At 35.1% G+C, this 22660-nt stretch overlaps 1 protein-coding gene across 2 annotated transcripts in view; it reads left to right on the top strand.

Moving 5' to 3' along the window:
* Positions 1–22660, top strand: part of SGCZ (sarcoglycan zeta) — a 427058-nt gene that overhangs the window by 393207 nt on the left and 11191 nt on the right. For both annotated transcript variants that reach the window (XM_035004132.1, XM_035004131.1), the window contains one exon: positions 16074–16146. In XM_035004132.1, coding sequence (XP_034860023.1) covers positions 16074–16146 — 73 coding nt within the window. The remainder of the gene's footprint in view (positions 1–16073; positions 16147–22660) is intronic.

The raw sequence follows: 22660 nt of genomic DNA, 5'->3' as shown, positions 1-22660 counted from the left end.
ATATTCCATTTTATTGAACCACAATAGTTTATTAATTAATTCCCTATTATTGGACATTTGGATTGTAGTCAATGAACCTAAACAAGGCTATCATTCAATTCCTTGTAGCAACATCTTTGTATACAAATATATCTCTTCAGGATAAATTCCTTGAAATTGAATTGTTTGTTCAAAGTATAAGGACTCTGGAAGGTATTCATTATTCACTCATCATCAATGAATGAAATTCTCATATTCCTGAGCCACCATAGATCACTAAGTCTTTTTTTTTTTTTTTCTTTAAAAGCGGGCTCCATGCTCCAGAATGAAGCCCAGTGCAAGGCTTGAACTCATAACCCTGGGATCAAGACCTGAGCTGAAATCAAGAGTCAGATGCTTAACTGACTGAGCCGCCCAGGCACCCCATCACTAAGTCTTCTAAACTGACTTTACACATAACCAGTAATGCTAAGCAATCATGAAGTATACATAGATATAGATACAGATATAAATGATACAGATATAATATAGATAATAATCTTTTTATTTTTTATTTTATTTAATTTTTTAAGATTTTATTTAATTTTTTTAATATATAATGTATTATTTGTTTCAGAGGTACAGATCTGTGATTCAACAGTCTTACACAATTCACAGTGCTCACCATAGCACATACCCTCCCCAATGTCTATCACCCAGCCAGCCCATCCTTTCCACCCCCCACCACTCTAGCAACCTTCAGTTTGTTTCCTGAGATTAAGAATTCCTCATATCAGTGAGATCATATGATACATGTCTTTCTCTGATTGACTTATTTCACTCAGCATAATACCCTCCAGTTCCATCCACGTCGTTGCAAATGGCAAGATCTCATTCCTTTTGATGGCTGCATAATATTCCATTGTGTGTGTGTGTGTGTGTGTGTGTGTGTATACCACATCTTCTTTATCCATTCATCTGTCGATGGACATCTTGGCTCTTTCCACAGTTTGGCTATTGTGGACATTGCTGCTATAAACATCGGGGTGCACGTACCCCTTTGGATCCCTACATTTGTATTAAGATTTTATTTTTAAGCAATCTCCACACCCAACATGGGGCTCAAACTCACAACCCCAAGATTGATTGATTGATTGATTGATTGATTGATTTTAAAGATTTTATTTATTTATTTGACAGAGAGATACATAGCGAGAGAGGGAACACAAGCAGGGGGAGTGGGAGAGGGAGAAGTAGGCTTCCCACTGAGCAGGGAGTCCGATGCGGGGCTTGATCCCAGGACCCTGGGATCATGACCTGAGCCGAAGGCAGACACTTAACGACTGAGCCACCCAGGCGCCCCACAACCCCAAGATTTAGAGTCATAGGCTCCACCGACTGAGCCAGCCAGGCGCCCTGATAATAATCTTTAAAAAAAAATCTCACACAGTTCTCTGAGGAGAAGAGGACACACAGCACACAGTTTTGTTTTGTTTTACACATAAGAAAATTAAGATTTTAAATAGCTAAATGACTTATTCAATGCCACACTGCTAGTGAGACCTACTGAGACAACACATTGAGCTATTTTCTGTGTGGTATTGGTGTCCCCTCCAATCTCACCCTACTGAAAACTATACACTTCCTGATACTTTGTGTAGTGAACTGACAAAATAAATATCAGTGCACAATCATTTAACTGAATAGCAGGCTTTAAATCACCTAACTTTGAGCCTGATTTCTATTTTCTTATTTCATGTAGGATTTTAAGGAAAAAAAACAAAACATTTTAATTTGAAACAAGTGTGGAAATTTGGTAAGACATGTTATTTCAAAATGGCTATCTAAAAAAAAAAACAAACTCCAGAAAAGGTTTTATTTTCAGTGAAAAATGCACTTTCTATAAATTCCACGAATACTTTAGTCACTTTCCAAACAGCCACATAATGGCATTCATTTGCTGTGACCCTAAAGTGGAAAATAGTAAATAAAGCTTTGTTTCAGCCATGAAGATAATAAAAACCAACACGACGGGACGGCTTTTCTAGTATCCAGGTCACTAGAAAAGATTCAAATAAAATTACATCTCTTTTTTGTTTTCATTTATAATGTCCTGATTAGTAGTGACATGGAGTATTTTTTCCCCCAGTGTACTGACTGTTCAGGTTTCTCTTTGTGAATTACTCATTTTTTTTTAATGAGTTGTTGTTTTCTTATTGATCTGTAGGAGTTCCTTATGTTTTCTGGATGTTAATTGTGTATCAGTTATATTTGCTGTTGAAGATGTGTTTTTTATCTAACTTTGCTTAAGGGTCTTTTTATTGTTAAGAAAAATTTTATATTAATATAGTCAAATTTATCGTTGTCTTAAAGCTTTATATATTTTCTCTTTTAAGAATGTATCTGTACCGGGCGCCTGGGTGGCTCAGATGGTTAAGCGTCTGCCTTCGACTCAGGTCATGATCCCGGACTCTTGGGATCGAGTCCCGCATTGGGCTCCCTGCTCTGCGGGAAGTCTGCTTCTCCCTCTGCCTCTCTCTCTCTCTCTCATGAATAAATAAATAAAATCTTTAAAAAAAAAAAAAAGAATGTATCCGTACCTTCCCATAACAAATATATTTTTGACTTTAAAGTTTCTGCAAGACCAAAGGGTTTAACTTGGTACCACAATGCAGTTTTAATTTGTTTCATTTGATTACAAATGAGCTGAACTGTGTTTTCAGATGAATTTTAATGATCCTTTTTTTGTGAAGTATCTCCCAAGTTCTTAGTCATTTTCTGTGAGTTTCACTTTTCTCAATTACTTTTTAGAGTTCTTTATATATTTGGAAATTGATCTTTGTCAATTATATGTGCTGCAGATATTTTCTCCAAGATCAAGGTTTGCCTTATTTCAATTTCTTATGGTGTCCTTTGTTCAGCAGAAATTCTTAATTTCAGAATAAATTCTTAAATTCAGAAATTCATTTTTTTCTTTACTGTAGGAGAAATCATTCTCTAATCTGAAGTCAAAAAGATACTCTCCTATATTGTCTTCTATACATTTTGTAACTTTGCCCATCACATTTTTAATCCTGCTGAAATTTATTTTTGCAGTGATAAATACAGTTTGATCTTCCCCTATGTGTAAACAATTATCCTAGCATCATTTATTGACTAGTCACTTGTTTCCCCACTTACATTTAGTAGTGACTGTCATAAATCAAATTTCTATACAGATATAAGTGTGCTGGTCTGTTTCTGGGGCCTTCTTTATTCCACTGTCTATGTCTCTCTCTCTCTCTACCAGAGCCACGCTGACTTAGTAACTAGAACTTTATGTATGTCTTGTAATCTGGTAGGGAAACTCTGTGGAGGGGTTCAGAATTGCCTTATTATTCTTGGCCCAATATTCTTCCAGATGGATTTAGAATCAGTTTGTCAAATTCCATGAAAATATCATTGATGATCTGAGATTGCACTAAATCTATTCAAGGTTTTGGGGGAAATTAACAACTTTAGGTTCATATTTATGATCACATTATATTCTTCTAACATTTAAAATTGCTTTAATATCTTTTGGTTAAGTTTAATAATTCATTCTACAAAGTGTTTCCAGAACTTTTATTATACTTGAAGTCAAAATAATTCTCTTACTAATTTTATTAAATTATCTGTATGTTCTTTTAGGTTTCCTGTGTGGAAACCATATTGTATATGAAGCATGAAAATTTTGTTACTTTTTCCCCAAACAATATGCTTTTCATGGACCTGCATTTTCCCTTCCCTCCCTTCCACGTGGTAGTATGAGAACTATAGTGGGGAGTGGAATCCAAGTGGTGATTCTAGGCAAAAAGTAAAACCACATCACACTTTTGTACAGCTGTTACCCATAAGGGAAATGTTTTACTGTGTCACCAGTAAGTTTAAGGTTGCTGTAGGTTTTGGGGTTTTGTTGTAGATGACTCTAACCTGTGGGAGAAAGTTTACCTGCATTCCTATTTTTCTCGAAGGTGGCAATTGTTATTGTGGTGGTTGTTGTTAATCATGGAAAAACGTTGAACTTTTTGAGTGGTTAGGTCTGAATCTTTTGCTATGATTATATAGTGTTCTCCGGCAATAAATTAGTATAGAGAATTTTATTAATTAATTTTCTGCTGTTAAACAAAAATTACATTCCTGTAATAAATACTAAAGAAATGATCCTGATATTTCTTACTTTACTGATGGTTTCAGCATGATATTTTCTTTAGGATCTCTGTATCTATACCCATGAACAAATTTTCTGTCTTGTGTAGTTCTTGTCTGGGATTGGTATTGAAAATATCCTTCATATATTAAGGCATCGTGTTTTCTCTTTTCCAGTTCTCTGGAAAAGTTTCTATTAGATTGGAATTTTATTTGGAGAATATTGTCAGGATTCATAATCTAAAACACCTGAGTCTGGTACTCCTCAGTGAGATGCTATACTCTACATTCATACACACACACACACACACACACACAGATGTGTACATTTGTGTCACAACTTATCCTTTCTAGAAAAAAAATGAATACTTTATATTGAAAATATTGTATCTCTGCTTGAGAGGCTCATGGTGAAATATTTGGTGAACATATCAGAGTATTCCAGAAATGTAATATCACAAGAGCACCTGGGTGGCTCAGTCAGTGAAGCAGCGGACTCTTGATTTCTGTTCAGGTCATGATCTCAGGTGCCTTGGATGGAGCCCAGCGTCCGGCTCTGAGCTCAGCTGGGGGTCTGCTTGAGGATTCTCCCTATCTCTCTCCCTCTATCTCTCCCCTAACTTGCACAGGTGCTCTCTCTCTCTCTCTCTCTCTCTCTAACATAAATAAATCATATATATATGCGTGTATATATATATGTATAAAATCATGAATCTAGATGATCCTGTTATACATTATCCCCCCCCCAATTTACCAGCACAGGCCCATTTATATGAAAAGATCTCGTGCTAACCTCTGAAGCATTATTTTGGAGCTCAGAGGGCCACCATCTTTAAAGCTACTTGGTGTGGCACACAAACCATGCACATAAAATTCAGGGTGACATAATAGCTCAAGGATTTTGAAGATCCCTGGACTTGCCTACAAACCATGGATGCTCAGACTAGTTATGATTTGCCTAAAACTCTAATGGCTTACTCTGCTTGGAATTGCTCTAAAGATCATGCAGAGGCATTCACGGCAATCCGAGCTGGGAATATGATGAGTGTTCATGGTGAAGATACCATTATAGAGGGAAACAGGGTTCTGGTAAAAAAAAAACCTGCTATTCTTTACATTAATTAAAGGTAATGCCACCAATCCTCTTGTGGGTAAAAAACAAACCCAAATAAGTGGAGCTCTTTTTGTTTACTTATTGGCACACAATGAATTACATGGCGGGTGACAACATAAAATTCACAGGAGCAATCTGGAACAATAAAAGGGAAAAAAAAATAAAATCTCATATAAATGAAAGGATGAAGGAAATTTATTTTGGCATTAATACCTGTTTAATGATGTCTGTGTACCTAGCTGTTTCCCATTTGAGCTCTGTGTACGCCACACTCTTCTGTTATTACAGGATAGGCTTTTGAAACTTGCATTTTTCACCTGAATTTTTATAAAGCTCAGTTATTACTAAATGAGTGAAAACATAAATATCAAGGCAAATTACCTGTACAAACATTCCAGATTCTGACTGTGTCCACATCAACAGAGATGCTCTGAAAACCATAGGTAAAACTATGATGTTTTAGAGTCACTGAGATATCTTTTTTTTTAAGATTTTATTTATTTGAGAGAGGGTAAGAGAGAGAGAGCACGAGCGTGGGGAGGGGCAGAGGGAGAAACAGACTCCCTGCCGAGCAGGGAGCAATGATGAGGTGGGGCTAGATCCTAGGACCCTGAGATCTTGACCTGACCAACTAAGCCACCCAGACGCCCCAGTCATTTAGAGATCTTGAGACTAGAAGGAAAGTCTAAATTGTGTTGAATGTGATATCATGTTAAAAGTCCTAGCTTCTTTGTTCACATGTCACTTTGTACAGATTAACCGTGTAGTTAAGGGTCATAAAGCTATTTACAGAATTAGCATCTTTTGAATAGACAAGGTTGTGGGTTTTTTTTTCAAAATGAAAAAAGAGAGTGGAAAGTTCAAATAAATCTATAAACAATGTAATATCTGAAGCCACTGAAGACAATCAGGTACTATCTGTTTTGGACAACTTCCCTACTGATTTTTGTTTTCCATAAAAGGCAATGGAAATGTATCCATTTGATGTCAATATATCAAAAATCTTAGGGGGAGAAAATTAAGAAGTAAAACTACTGCTGAGACGATGAGTCCCTGTCCTTGTGCATTCCACTAGGTAATGATCAGCACAGTGTGCTGGTAAGAAACACAGTCTTCCTGCCTGTGACTCATAGAAGCAGAAAGCCCATCTTCTGTACAGAGACTAATCTAAATAGGGGTGAAGAACCTGATGAATAAAATGTGTCAAGAAGGCAGAATTAAGGTATTCACTTTTGTTCCCCAAAGCAACCTGAGTTTTTCTTGCAACTGACAGGAGATTTTTAGATAAGTGGATTTCCACAAGGATCCAAAAAGCTTAAATTGCATATAGATTGAGCGATGATTGAGTTTCTAAAGGAGAGGATTACACAGAAAACGTGCATGCATAAGAATGAACATGACCTTAAAGAAACAAAACTAGTATTAGATATACTATCTGCATGTAGGTAAAATGCCCAAACCTCAAAACAAAACATACTACTTAAGTATTTCAAAGCTTCCAAAAAGTATTTAAATGTGGTAAAAAGATAATTCACCTAGAGATCTGGTTTTATTAATTTTCTAAATCTTACCATGAATTAATCTTTTATGAATTTTCTAACAAAAAGAAATAACAAAAACAATATTAGGTAGTTCATTTGTTATCAAGTTATTTTATAGTTTTGCATTTTAATTTCTGTTAGAATGTTTACAATGTAGGGATAAATCAATTCAAACCTTCCTGCCTTTTAATAAACCCATAACAATAGAATCTTATGACTCTTATGTTTACTAAAGATATGTTCTTGGTGACATCTTTTCATTTAGGATTTTCTAAAAGTCTTAGGTATGTACTGCTTCTCATTCCTTTAGTGTATGTAAGTAAAGTAAGGGGCAAAATGACAACCTCAGTAATTATAGACCTTAGAATTACTTATTATTTCCTGAATGTGTATATTCTCAGAGTGAATGAGGAAAGCTCTCCTTAACTATTCTAAAAAATTTTGGGGAGGTGGGAACTTGAAAGAGGGGTTACTTCTTTTTTTTTTTTTTTAAAGATTTTATTTATTTATTTGAGACAGAGAGAATGAGAGACAGAGAGCATGAGAGGGAGGAGGGTCAGAGGGAGAAGCAGACTCCCTGCCAAGAAGGGAGCCGGATGCGGGACTCGATCCCGGGACTCCAGGATCATGACCCGAGCCAAAGGCAGTCGCTTAACCAACTGAGCCACCCAGGCGCCCAAGAGGGGTTACTTCTGTATCTTTTTCCTAGATGTAATTTTCATCAAACTACTTATTCATTCAATAAGAACATAATTTATTTTCTTTTCCCTTCTGTTTACTTCACACATGCTTTAAAATTTCAATTATTTTTGCTTCATTGAAATCAATAGAAAGAATTAACAAATGAAGAGGTATTCTCCCTTAAATAATCAGAGAAATAAATGCTAGTAAAATACAAACTACTTGAACGTTTTAAAATATGAGCAAGAAGGCCATCTGTATCATTTTTAATCGTGTGACATATTTGTCTTTTTTTATTAGTGACAAATCAAATATTTTTGAAATATACTTCATCTTGAAGAAAATAGTTTTATTGTAATGCATTTTCCATCTGGTTAAGTATCTTTTCCATTATCTCTTTTTGTCTTTTGAAAGCCTTCAGAAATGGAAGAGAGGACATGATTTGGCATCTGGGAGTAAATGCCTTGAGATATTTTTTAAATTACAAAAAATGCTGACTGAAAAGTAAAAACAGATTTTGAAATAATATATTTTCAGAAATCGTGGAAGCTTATTCTCCCATCTCAAATGAACAACATGGTGTTTTTTTGTTTCCATCAGAAAGACAATTTAACAATATTGTTTCCCTGTTTCACTAGAATAATTAACATTGGCTAGGCTCATAGTAACAGTTTCAGTAAATTCAGATCATCACCTCAGGATATTAATAACCCAATTTGTACTGAAGTATTAAAGAAAGAAATACGTTAAGAAACTGAAAGTTCCCATGTTTTACACATAAATTATAAATAGAATAATTTTTAATGTCTTCCTGCTTTCATTCTTTACTTCCCATTCTTTCATTTACTGACCTCAACTATATATCAGAATCTAAGATCAGTGCTAAGTGTATAAAATTAATTAAGACAAAGTCCTTGAGTTCAAGGAACTCATAAGTTATTGGGTTAGAGTTCAAAGCAAATCGCACAGCAATGTGATAAACGCTATACCAGTAATTTTCACAAGGAGCTGGGGAAGCTGAGCAGAGGGAGGAAGTGCCAAAAAGATGCAGATAATGTTTGTTTCACAGAGAAAATAATCTGGAATCAGATCCTAAAGAATTTGTAGAGATTACCATCAAAGGGGAGAGGGATAGGGGGTATGTTGGGAAGAAGTAGTATTCATGACAGTTCGTAAGCATTTCAAAATCTCCAAGACTTTTATTGTCACTGAAGTGTAAAATGCGTAGCACTGCTAAGAGGTAAATTCTGCTAAGGCTTTTGGACTTGACTTCTATAAATGACTGGATTCTGGAAGCATTGTAAGTGAGAATTGCACAGCTTTGTTTGATTTTTGTTTTTGTTTGTTTTAAAGATTACTATTTAACTATTTGAGAGAGAGCAAGAGAGAAAGAGAGAGGGAGAGAGGGATAGTGAGTTGGGGGGAGCGACAGAGGGAGAGGGAGAAGCAGACTCCCTGCTGAGCAGGGAGCCTGACGTGGGGTTTGATCCCAGGACCCGGGGATCGTGACCTGAGCCAAAGGCAGGTCACGCTTAACTGACTGAGCCACCCAGGCGCCCCCACCTTTGTTTTAGAGTGTTAGTTGGCAGTGGTAGGGAGGAATAATTGAGACAAATAAAAGTGATATTGAAGTTGTGGAAAGAAGTAAACTAATAAGGAAATTGAACAAGAAGGGACATCTCAGTATACTTCCCAGCTTCCGAATTAAGTATTTTGGGGACACCTGGGTGGCTCAGTTGGTTAAGCATCTCCTTTGGCTCAGGTCACGATCCCAGGGTCCTGGGATTGAGTCCCGCATCGGGCTCCCTGCTAGGCGGAGAGCCTGCTTCTCCCTCTGCCGCTGCCTCTCTCTATCTCTCTCTCTGATTCTCATGAATAAATAAATAAAACAAAAAAAAATTAAAAAAAAAACAGGAGAAAAAAAACTTTCAAGGGAAGTTCGTTGAAATATTGATCCTTATCAATATTGATAAGGATCAATATTTATTAATTATCTCACATATGCAAGACACCATGTTGTGCATAAGAATCCAGTTGGGTATGAGCAATATGTCTTTGATTTTTTTTAACTCTAGATGTGGAGTGATACATATAATATAAAATGTAAAATTTTAGGATATGATAAGATCTAAATGAGCATGACAGGTAATAAAACCTAAATATATTCAGAGGATGAACAGATTACATTTACCTTAAGAGGTGGGAAACATAGTAAAGAGACTTCATAGATGAGTAGAGGAAAAGAAGTCTGAGCAGGTGGATGGGCCCAGATTATGGAAGTCTTGTATGCTGGGGAGAAGCGGTATCCAAGAAAATAATACAGCTCTTTGTAGAGGTGAGGTATCAGGTTTGGTAAGTTTAATCTAGACATGTATAAGTTGTGTTTTGTGGAGTTAGCTGGAAGCAGGAACACCATTTAGATTATTAAAATAACACAAGTGGGAGATGTATGTTGAAATGTGTTGACATTTTTTTAAGGGCAATGATGTGCTTGCAGGAGTCATAGAAACTTTCTAATGGAGTAGAAGAAATGACAGTTAATAGCTTACTTTTGCCAATATAATTACTCCATTCTTTCTCTAAAGTATTTTTTTCTTTTAATTTGTAGGGACAAACTCATTTCCACTTCTATTTAAGGAGAAATGAGAAGAGTTATAATACACATCTTAACATGTTTGGAAAAAATCATATTAACTGTGACTGTTAGAAACTGAAGGTACCTTAGAGATCATGTTATTCAGTGCCTAATTTTTTAAAAGATTTATTTATTTGAGAGAGAGAGAAAAAGCACGAAGGAAGGAAGAAAAGGAGAGGGGGAGGGAGAGACACAGACTCCACTGAGCACAGAGCCTGACATGGGGCTCAATTCCATGACTTCAAGATCATGACCTGAGCTGAAATCAAGAGTAAGCGCTTACATGACTGAGCCGCCCATGTGCCTCTGAGTGCCTCATTTTACTAATGGTAACCAGAGGGCTTTAAATACTTATCAAATATCAAAAAACAAATTAGAGGCAGATCTGGGAATAGAATGAAACTGTTCCCCGTCTAATCTTTGACTTTACCAATTTAGATTTGGAGGGAAAGAGGTGCAAATAAAGGAAGGGGAAAGCAAGGCATGAAAGATTATTTCAAAGACTGAAATAATCATTGGTGTAGGTTTAAATTTGAAAATAATGAATACATTGGAACTTTCTGGCGCCTAGGAGGTATATGAATTTGCCCTGTACTTCGTCCGTATTCTAGTGTAGAAATTTAAAATGCTGCCTAGGATTCCTATGCATTGCAGGCAGAGAGAGCAGGGAAGGTTATGTTCTCTTAAGCTCCTTGGCCTCATGGCCTTGATTTCCTTTCATGTTATCTCTTCTGTCCTATATTGATCTGCATGTAAAACTCATTCCCTTCTTGGTCCCCTCCAAAATACTACTACTACTACATAAAAACCTCAAAACATATAAATGATCATGGTAGATTTTATTGAAAAACTGATGGCAGCAGGAGAGCCCATTTGGCAAGCATCAAGACAAGTGACCTAAAAAATAGAATTTAAATGTTTCTATTTCTCTCTAGCCTCTGTCCCACAGGGTGAGGGTCCCACCCTTTCCTGATTCCTTTGTTCCCCTCCCATCTGGCTTTTCTCTCTTTTCTTCTGACTCTCCAGAACAAAAGACATTCCATGCCAGGCCTTAGCCTTCTCTTCCGAAGCCCCTTGGACCCACTGATAATGGAGACCCCGGGGAAGCCCAGTCTCTTCTGGGCCCGCACGTGCTGCTATGTTCTTCATGTCACTTCCCACAGCTTCAGAGAGACATATTAATGAATGCTTATCTTACACTACATAACGGGCTAGGAAGTGGCACTACAGAGTGAAAAAGGCCCTGATCTCAAATACAATTAAAAAAAAAAGATTTTACAATTTTTAAAGAGCCTTTCAAAGTAATTAACCGAAGAAATTGTGTACATTCCACAGCACAGGATCAAACTTGAAGATAATGAATAAAAAGGAATATTTTTGCCTCTGAGATCTAGATGAATTCATCCAGGACTTCAGCCCTATTCCAGTGGAGGAATTTGAAGTGCTGTCTCAAGTTTATTAAATTTTTTGATGATTTAAGTCTCCTAAAGGTCCCATGGACTGGTTATTGGAGGTGGTGCTTTTATCATGACTGATTCCTCCCCCTCTAAGTTCTGAGAACTAATTGCTAGCTTGGAATTCTTATAAATTGAATGCTTGAGGTTTCTCATTAAGAAGAGAAATATTCTGGGGCACCTGGATGCTTCAGTTGGTTAAGTGTCCGACTCTTGGTTTTGGCTCAGGTCATGATCTCAGGGTCCTGGGATCGAACCCCCAGGTAGGGCTCCCTGCTCAGTGGGGAGTCTGCTTGCCCCTCTCCGCCTGCTTCTCCCCCTCCTTGTGCTCTCTCTCTCTCTGTCTTTTTCTCTACCTCTGAAATAAATAAAGGCTTAAAAAAAAAAAAGAAAGAAAGAAAGGAAGAGAAATATTCTAAGGAATGGCATCCTATACTACTCTTTCCTTAACTTTTCCTTTGACTTTTAAAAGGAAGCTAAAACCCTGGGGGAGTTAATGCCTGTTTCACCTACTCCAGTTGCTTGGATGATGAATTCCCAGGATATCCTGCACAGAGAGCTAATAAGTATAAAACAGAAAAATCACAACCACCTATTGTAGGTAGTATAGGGTCTACTATGCATTTTTGTTTTCATTTTTCCACAATTTTTTAAACATCTGGGTAAAGTTCAATTGAAAGGAAGATCGTCCTGGACACAATTTTTTCTTTAGAAGAAACTTCTTTCTCAGAGCTTATTTGGGCATTAATCTATCTTATCTGGTACCTAGGCACCTGCATTAGGGAATTCCTTGATTACTGAATAGTCTTGATTAATAAAATGCACTTGCTATCTAACGTTTAAGAATCTCTTTACAATGTCTAAATTCCAGATTTCAGAATTCAGCATGAGACCGTGTTACTTGAAGTTGGCATTTTGGGAATAGAGACTCCACGTATTGATGAGTGAACCCATGTTGGACCCTTAATTCTGCAAACACAATGAGCACCTCTTCTGTGGTGATGTGCATAAAGAAAAGTGGCAGAGAGAGTGAATTAAGGAATACCGAATTCTTACATTGAACCAGGCACATTTATATCCTGTTTAAGAAAAACCTGACCCAGGGGCACCTGGGTGGCTCAGTCGTTGAGCGTCTGCCTTCGGCTCAGGTCATGATCCCAGGGTCCTGGGATCGAGCCCCACATCGGGCTCCCTGCTCCTTGGGAAGCCTGCTTCTCCCTCTCCCCCTCCCGCTGCTTGTGTTCCTGCTCTCGCTATCTCTGTCTCTGTCAAATAAATAAATAAAATCTTAAAAAAAAAAAAGAAAAAGAAAAAGAAAAACCTGACCCAACCTGTAAGGTTGGCATTTCTATCTTTATCAATATCTATGGAAATTGAAGTTTGGACAGATTAAATAACTTGCTCAAGTCATTTAGGTAAGAATGAAGGAGCTGGGGTTGTCTCCTCCCCTCTGCTAACTTCAAAGTGCATAGTATATACATATGTCTTAAACTTACTTCTTAAACTGTCTTTACGTGTAAAGTAGGATCACAATCCACATATACTCTTTCTCCTCTCCAGCAAAGCAGAATATGCCATCCTTCTTATTGTGTTTCGCAGCCAGATTTATCATATAAATGACACCTAGTCTTTTTTGACCCTAAAGTTTGCTTGTCTCATCTTTCCTGACCATTGCAATAGTCAACAGTCTATGTTTTCCCAAAGTCTTTAAAGAATGTCATCACCTCAAATTATCTGAAATACCCTTCAGCATCTATACAAGCAATCATTTGAACGTTGTATCCCTTTGAATGGCCCCTTAAAATAACAATAAACAACAAATGCTTATTTAATCAACAAGTTTAAATATATATATATATATATATATATATATATATATATATAAATGCCTGTGTTGTGTACCTTCTTGTCCTTTTTCTGTCCCTCTTCCTTTTCAGTTTCTGTGGTTTTATAACTTAAGATATGAAATTCATCACACATTCTTTCTTTTCCTGAACTAAGAGTAAATCACATCTGTATTCTTTGTACCAAATGTTGGCTGATGGGTAGGGTAGCAGGTATAATACATGATACCCAGTTAATTTTTTTTTTTTGAGAATAGGTTACAATTTATTTATTTTAAAAATATGTGTTTTATTTTTTATTTTTTCTTTAAATTCCAGTTAGTTAACCTGTAGTGTAACATTAGTTTCAGGTGTACAATATAGTGATTCAATTTTGAATTTCAGATAAACACCATACCATTTTTACTATAAGTATGTCCCCTGAAAATATCGCTTACTTATATTGAATATTTTTTTCATATTTACCTGAAATTCAAAGGTAATTTGGTGTCCTGTATTTTTAATTGCACAGTCTGGCAACCTTACTAATCATCTGACATTTGTAAAAGTTCCCAATTCGAAGGAAATATGTATTTTAATTTTGATTTTTTATACTGTGAGAGTATGTGCCTGCTTCAGATGGCTTTTATTTTCCCCTCACTGATTTCCTTTTAAGATTATCATTATTGCTTATTAATTATTACCCCTTTGCTCATTCTAGGACAATAATGGAGAGGATGAGAGTAATTTTCTCATTATCTGGAGATTTGTAGTTAATTAATTATTTATGTTATTTTATTCAGTTTCCAAGTTAGCCCCTTAGGAGATATGATTACACATTATTTCTTCAAGAATTGTGGGTTTTGTTTTGTTTTGTTTTAATCCTCAAACATTTTCTAAACTGATATTTAAAGACCTCTATCAGTTTTTAATCCTCATTGGAAAATTAAACCTTTGATAGCATTCCCCTTTTACTTTCACTGATATATTCTGTGTGAAGTTATATCTGTGCCATTCCATGTTTGAAAATAAGTATTGCGGCTGCTCTTTAATTATATTTCTGTCATCTTGTGTGGGACATTTTCAAAGTCACAGAATAGTGGAAATTAATTTTTAAACTTTGCACATGGATAACTATTCTTTCTAGGAGTTATATCTTCTTTTAAAATGCTAAAAGAGTCTTTCCTTGAGATATGAAAATTTATACCTTGGAATATTGTCTCAAATGCCCCATCACCACCACAACCACAAAATGAGGGTTTTATCCAAAACCGTTACTTTACTTCCAAAGATTTATCTCTAAAAATTTTCCACTCACAGAAATAAAATATCTTACAAAATATCAAAAGAGCAAATGCCATAAAGAAATAATTGCTCTGATAGTCTGTCTATATATTATAGGCCTTACAGAGTCTCTTTAGAAAAAAAATAAAACCAAACCTCAACAACTACTAAAACCCAGTGAAAGGTCAGCAAATGCCAATAGCTTTTAACTTATAAACTGAGGTCTGTAATCTTAGGAATTTACTGCTGCAGAACCTTATAAATTTACCCTTAGAACCATAAGATAGATGAAACCATGTTACAGTCTTTGAAAAAAATCTCTTCCTCTCTGATTCAAGATCAAGGTCTGCATTGCTGTTTGATGTGGAGGAGTCATTTGGTGATTTTAGTATATTTTCTTATAAAACAACATATTTTTAACGAATTTAAGTGTTAGCTCTAGTTTTCTAGTGAAAATGTCTTCTTTGCTTATTGGATCAATATATTTCCCATTATTCTTCACAATAAGCATAGGCAGCTTTATCTTATAGGTTTAAAATTTATATTTTTATTTGCATTATTTGTATTGTTTGCATTATTTTGTATAATTTGTATTAATAAGCTGGTGTAGAGGCCATTGATGGAGCAGACATGACATTCCTACACCAAAATGTTTGATGAAGATTAAGCCAAAAAGCAAGGTCATTCTATTTAGCTCAGTTCAATTATGGAAAGGCTCTGGGAATCTGGAAATCACATGTAGTCAATAAACGAAAGTGTAGACAGAATATAATTCAACAGTCTGAGGAAAGTGTTAGAGTGCATGACCTCTTTGGGTAAGTATGAGCCCACATGAAGTCAACTGTAATGAAATGATTTTGAGCAGTTCATGGTTTTAGAGAGAGCCTTAGTTCCAGCGAGGTCAAAGTAAGGTACTGTGGATAATCTCTCTACTGAAAGGTGGGTGTTATGTGTAGGGAAATTGCCAAATGCCCCATGAGACCTATGTCTTTAAAGAATTAATGATACATTACAAGAGAGCTCACACTCCACATTTTCATCCATGCTCGCTGTTTGTAGAAAGATAGAACCGAGTATTATGACCTATCCCTCCCTCAAATTCATGTACCTGGGAAACAAGAAAGGAGGAGATGGTCTTTGCTCTTTGATCAGAGAGTGAAAATCCTCAGTCAGTCTGAATTTTGCTAAATAAGGTCATCTCAAAAGTGGTCTACAGAGGGACATTTAGATTTACCCTTCTTGGCCTTTCACTACCTTGAACACTTTTTTTTCCCAATTTTTCTCCTTCATTGTCTGTACTCTTGTTTCCAGTTGTGCCATTTTTTTGGATGAATATTTGATGCATAAAAATAGAAATGAAAACCAACGTGTGTGTCCACTTGCTTGTACTGACTACTGGATTCCTGTTCTGTCCAGGCACTGAAGGAGCAGTATTCGGGCACTCTGTTGAAACACCTCACATCAGAGCAGAACCTTCCCAAGACCTCAGGTAAGTTCTGGCTCTTCCAGCTCTGTCAGACTTTCCATCACTGTTGATTTGCCCTTGATATCCAAAGAAGTAAAATAGAAAATATGTAAAAAGTTGACATTCCCTGCCTACATGGTAAATAGTCAAGTATTTGACTGAGGGCAAGAAAATGTGAGTTATTATTCTCAACATATATATATATATATATATATATATATATATATATATATATATATATATTTGCCCCTAATAAACATACAATGAATATAAAAATAAATATGTCAGGCAGGAAGAGTGTGGAAAAAACAGTTATAGAGGAAGTTTAGCGGAGGATTGATAAAAATCAAGATTCCGGAAAATCTGACATAGACAATGAAACGCATGATACACATAGGCAGAAAGAAAGAGGAAGCAGAGAGTAGGAAAAAAGCTGTAAATGGTCAGGGAGTGTTATGTTGAGGGAAATACAAATAGTAATCAGAAAAAGGCAAAAATAAAGAAAGAAAGAAAAGAAGAAAGAAAGAAAGAAAGAAAGAAAGAAAGAAAGAAAGAAAGAAAGAAAGAAAGAAAGAAAGAAAGAAAGAAAAAGAAAGAAAGAAAGAAAAAGGCAGAGTTTAATTGCACTACGATGGACTCCTCAGTCTAATCATTCCAATGGAACAGGCTGCTTCCTGATATTGTTCTGTTTGTAAGAGGCACAGTTGTACGTAACAGTCCTCACTACCCAGAAAATCATGAGACAACTTTATAGGGATTCTTCCCAGGATAATCACAGAAACTGTTAATAAAAGGTGAAATATTAAAATCTAGTAACGGATCAATGGATGTTCTTAACTCAATAAATAACTTAAGGTTTGGGGATCAAAGTTATTTTACATAACTTAATGTAGTATTCATTTCACAATGTATCTGTACATCAAATCATTATGTAGCATACCTAAAACTAATAGAACTTTATATGTCAATAAAAAAAGATGTTTTATATAATTACTTTCTGGTAGGTAAATTACATTCCAAAATACATTTCTATGGGATTAAAAAAAGACAACAATAATAATTTAAAAAAAAATAAATCACATATTAAAAGTCATTTTTAAAGCCGAATCAAAATATCAACCTGGGAGACAGTCTTTGTCTTGGAAAACACAATACAAATATTAAGCAAACCCCAAATTATTTCATAAAGATCAGGTTCAGCCCTTCCCGTTTGGATGAGTGAAAAAAAATGTTCAAATGAAAAGAGAAAAATAAAGTAAAAAAATTTAAATGCAAAAAAAAAAAAAAGCCATACTTTCACAACAGTACAGTTTTCAGACCTTTATATAAAGTTCTGTGATAAAATTTCCTAAGGAACTCAGTTTCTCAGTATCTCAGCACTCCAGATCCAAACAGGCTGATTAACAATAACAGAAAAAGGTGGCCATCTTCCTGTGATCAAGGCATTTTTTATTAGACAAAAATAATTTTTTACTCAGTGCCAAAACCCCAAGGATTTAGGAGGGTGGAAGAGTATGTATAAACAGCATCTCATGGTGTGTTATAGTTTTAACTTATGGCTCTTTTTTCAGTTAGGAATTTGACATTTTTGTGTAATTATTTATCTTATCCCTCCCCACCTAATAAGGTTGTATGTTCCATTAGACCAGGATCTGCATCCTTCCTTGTTTATCTTTAGTGCTCTAGCAGTCAACATGTATCTCATATATAATTGTGCCTGATAAATATTTGTTCATTTGAATTGCTGAAAGAGCAAAACTGAATAGCGAGGATGTTGAGTGCATGTAACATAAGAAATGTCGCAGTTACTGTATTATTAAGGCCCATGTGGCCAACATTAACTCCAATTGTTTTAGAACTGTGTTTTTGTATAGATGCCAGAGTTTAGTGATTCATTCAATAAAAAGTTACTTAAATTACGCCATTCTAAAAGAAACCTCTTTTTACTTCTAACGTTTCAGTAACTATATACTCATTGTATGATTTTCATTATGAAATCTATTGCCAAAAGAGAAATAAGAACTGCTATTTTCATTACCTTGTTGACATGTCTCAAAATTCATAAGTGTGAATTTGAATTAAATTATAATTAGTATATAGTGTTTCTGGGTTTTGTTTTATAATTATCCATCAATTATTTAAATATTGCACTAAGCTAAACTTAATCTGCTAGTGCTAAAAGCAAATTAGCAACCCCCAAGATGAGTGTTACTGATCTAAATTTGAAAACTGAAACAGGAGCAAAGCACAGTAATGATGGGGGTGTTCAATTATTTATTTGTGTACATGAAGATTAAAAGCAGAGTGTCTGAGAAGATTTTTACAAGTCCTGCTGACAATTTTCCTTTCAGGGCAGTAAGAAGTACTCTTAGTCGACACCTAATTCTAATCAACAAGGTGAGATTAGTTGGCCAGGTAAATGAAATGGTAATTTGGGGAGTAAGTAGCCGTGTTGTCTTTAATTTTGTTTTTGTTGAGAATAAAAGACTTTAGACAGGTACATTTCAAAAGGTTTATTAAATACCTATAGTATTTTGGTGTTGACATGAAGTCAGTTTCTACAGTTTTATTCAACCAATGTTTGATGAGTGCTTCATGTGTGCCAAATTCTCTGCTACTTTCCATGTGCACTTAAAACCAATACTTGTAGATTTTCTATGATGTCTTATATAAAGTGACATTGGTTTTTAGTAGGGACCTATGTGTTAAAAAGGTGAAAAAACATGTTGAATAGTCAGTAAAGACATAACAGTATTTGTATCCAGAATAGCCCAAGTATGAACATTTTCCTTTTTTATTTCTTAAATTAACATATAGCTAAATTATTACAGTTCAAAAGAGTTTCTCTACTCTCTGGTGAGGAGTGATGAAGCCCGTTGTATATCGCCCAAAGATTGTTTGGATCTGAGTTTCATTAACTGTTCCAAGGGAAAAAAAAAAAATCCAGATTTGGATTCATTTCAGTAAAATGAATTAATATTTAATGATGTAACTGGCATCTTTTCATCATGTTCATTCTTGTATGAATATAATTTTAAACTGAAATGTTAAGTTTTACAGACTCCAAATTAATCTCCAAAAACACATAGATGTCACTTACATCATGGCTGTATTAAATGAAAAGCCACCAGGTAGTAAGGATTTTGCACTGAGTTGTTTTGTCAATGAAAGGCTAAGATAAATTTACTGAAAAAAAAAATAGTATTCTGCTTCTCTCCCCTCCCCTCCGCTTTTCCCTCTCTCCTTTTCCCCTTCCTCTCTGCCTTTCTTTCTTTCTTCCTCCCTTTTACTCTTCCACGCTATGTAATGTATTTACATATTATTTAGAGTTAATAGCAAGTGATCATTATGAGAAGCTTGTCTTAGCGTGTAATCTTGGGAACACAGAGCAACAACTGATCTAGAAATTTGTTTGATCGAATTTGAAGGAAGAGACCATAATGGAAAGTGCAAGTAGGCAGAAAACAGTAAAAACTGAGGCAACAGAAACAATGTGATTTGCAGCTGAAGAAAACTCAGCTTGAAGTGCTAAGACATTAAAATTGCTTGTATATTCAGGTCACAGTTTGCATTGTTTTCTTTTTCCCCTAAAACATTTTTCTGTTCACTTTTCCATTCATTCCATCATTGAAATAAAAAATAGTTCATGAGTGCCCACTACGTGCCTGACACCGTGTTAAATACTTATGAAGAGCGAGATACATGATGCTTAAGTTCTGCTTAAGTTTCTATGTAGTCATTGCGTCTCGCAACTTACTTTAAAAGGAGTCTGAATTCCTTTCTCAGAATGTTGAGAATTTTTCTAAAGATCTAGGGTGCTCATTTTCAAATTGAGATTTGCCTAACACCTTAAAAACAAAATCTGGTTGCATCTTTGGTGTGTAAACACAGTGAAAACAGAATTTTTTGGGAAAAAACAGGTGATAATGGTGCCTCGAGTTCAACATTACTCCTTTTCTCTGCTAGAATCTCTTGGTACCCACTGTAAGAGCTAGTCTGAAATCCGTTGCCATGATTGCTATAATGCTTTCAAAATGAACACGATTGTACTGCACTAATTCCAATGACTAATCACATAGAAATTCACAAGCTTTGCAAATAAACATGGGTTTCATTTTTCAACAGGTCCTTTCAGAGAATGTTTTGAATTTCTATATAGGAGAGAAGCAGAGTGTCATTTAAGTGTTGATCCTATGTTGCCAAGAGTTTGCTTATTAGATAGTTCTAGAAGGGAATACAGTTTAGTCTAATTTGAGTTCCAGAGTATTCTGGAATGTTCAAGCTCCAGAATGTCTAAGTCCAGGACTTCTATAGAGATTCTAGGCTTATTTGAGAAGTCCAGGGTATTTGGAAAAAATCAATAGAACCTAAGACTTAGGTAGTAAAATTTATCAATTATTTTTCTTTATGATTTGGGGGCTTTCCATCTTGTTTCAAAGGTTTTCTTTTCTTTCTTTCTTTCTTTCTTTCTTTCTTTCTTTCTTTCTTTCTTTCTTTCTTTCTTTCTTTCTTTCTTTCTTTTCTTTCTTTGTATTTGGATATTTCCTGTATGTTCTTCTAATTTTCTGTCATTTATTTTGTACACTAGGTAATTTATTTCTTAGTTTTATGTTTTGTATAAATAAAATGGGAAATTATGTTCTGAATTTTCTTCTAATTTTCCATTGAAAATTACAGTCTGAAAAAAGAAAATTACAGTCTGTGATTTGTTTTTATATTTTGAATAGTTAAAACTGGAAATTATTCTTGCAGAGTATGTTAAGTATCTAATGTTAGTGTCTTTACTATGGAGAGTCAATTTATTAAGAATTGTTGATTAAATAACCTACTTTCCACCCAAAATGATTGCTACATTTCTCAGAAACTAATCTCTCATAAATACTTTTGATCTGTTTTAGATTATATTGTGTTCCATTGACAAATATCTAGTTTTAATTCCAATCTCATTTTTAATTAAACTAATTTCAATAAGTTCTAATTTTAAAAGGAAAATCTCCCAATTTAACTTCATTTTTAAAATCTATTAAGTGTCACACATTTTTTTTTTAAGATTTTATTTATTCATGAGAAACAGAGAAAGAGAGAGGCAAAGGAAGGGGCAGGCACCCCTCAGGGCAGGAAGCCTAACTCGAGACTTGATCCCAGGACCACCAGATCACAATCTGAGCCAAAGGCAGACACTTAACCGACTGAGCCACCCAGGTGCCCCTGTACTTTTCTTCCAGAATAGTTTAATATGATGTTTTAAGTTTCAAGAGACTATTGAGATTTTTGTTGGGATTTTATTACATATATTTATTATTTTTTAAATATTGGAATTTTCATGATATGGAAGTAGATATGAGTTTACTTTTATCCAAGTAAACTTATTGCAAATTTTTGAATATTTAGGTAAAGTAAATAATATCCGATGTTCTTTCTTGGTATCCCTCTCCCTGAAATAACTGTAAAATACAGACACTGAGTGATACAGCATTTATATTAATATAGTAAATTAGAAGTGGGAATCAAAACATATCTTAAAAGCATCCCTATATGTCATTAGTATTCTTTATTGAATTTTAATAGTCAATGACAGTCAAACATTAGCATCAATTAACAGTTTTCCTATTTGGATCTCCATAGCATAATATTTTACAAACTTTAACTAGAAACAAACTAAACAGATATTCTTTTAAGATCTGAGACCACGTCTTCTTTCCCAACATCTTATTATGAAAATTTTCAAATGTACTCAATGTTGAAAGCATCTTATAGTGACCACCTATATACCCCCAGCTAGATTCCTCCATCATCATCGTCCTATATGTCTTTAATCACACATGTACACATTCCACTGGCCGTCTGCCAGTATATCTTATTTTTTATGTATTTGCACATACATTGCATAAATCTGTATACTTTGCCTATTCACTTTGGCATACATATCATTAACTACTATTCAAGATTACTTACAGTTTCTTTTCTTTTACTGTAAAATAATTATGCAATGACATTCACAAAAATTAAGTGTGCATTTCCTGAGTTTTGACAAATGCATATACGTGTATAACCCAAATTCCTGTCATGATATGAAACATTATCATCGGGCGCCTGGGTGGCTCAGGTGGTTAAGCATCTGATTCTTGATTTCAGCTCAGGTTCTGAAATCGAGCCCCGTGTTGGGCTCTGTGCTTAGTGCAGTCTGTCCCTCTCCCTCTGCTCTTCCCCCTGCTCTCTCTCTCTCAAATAAATAAATAAAAATCTTAAAAAAAAAAACACACATTATCTTCACCCAGAGAGTTCTCTTATGCCCTTCCCAGGAAATCCCCACCACTACCCACCAGAAGCAATATTTTCTCTCACCTTTTTCACCCTGGATTAGATTAGATTAATCTAGTACTAAATATAAATTAATCTACAATATGTACTCTTCTTTGCAAGATTTCTTTCACTCCACATGATGTTTTTGAGATCCATCTGTGTTGTTGTCTGTATCAGTAGTTCTTTCATTGTTCTTTCTGCTTTACTGCTTGTTACTATTCCATTATGTGAACAT

This window comes from Mirounga leonina, unplaced genomic scaffold (genome assembly GCF_011800145.1).
Source record: "Mirounga leonina isolate KUSES-001 unplaced genomic scaffold, KU_Mleo_1.0 Mir_128, whole genome shotgun sequence".
In the NCBI taxonomy this organism is placed as follows: Eukaryota; Metazoa; Chordata; class Mammalia; order Carnivora; family Phocidae; genus Mirounga; species Mirounga leonina.
The sequence above is the reverse complement of the archived record's forward strand: the minus strand, read 5'-3'. Positions and strand labels throughout refer to the sequence as shown.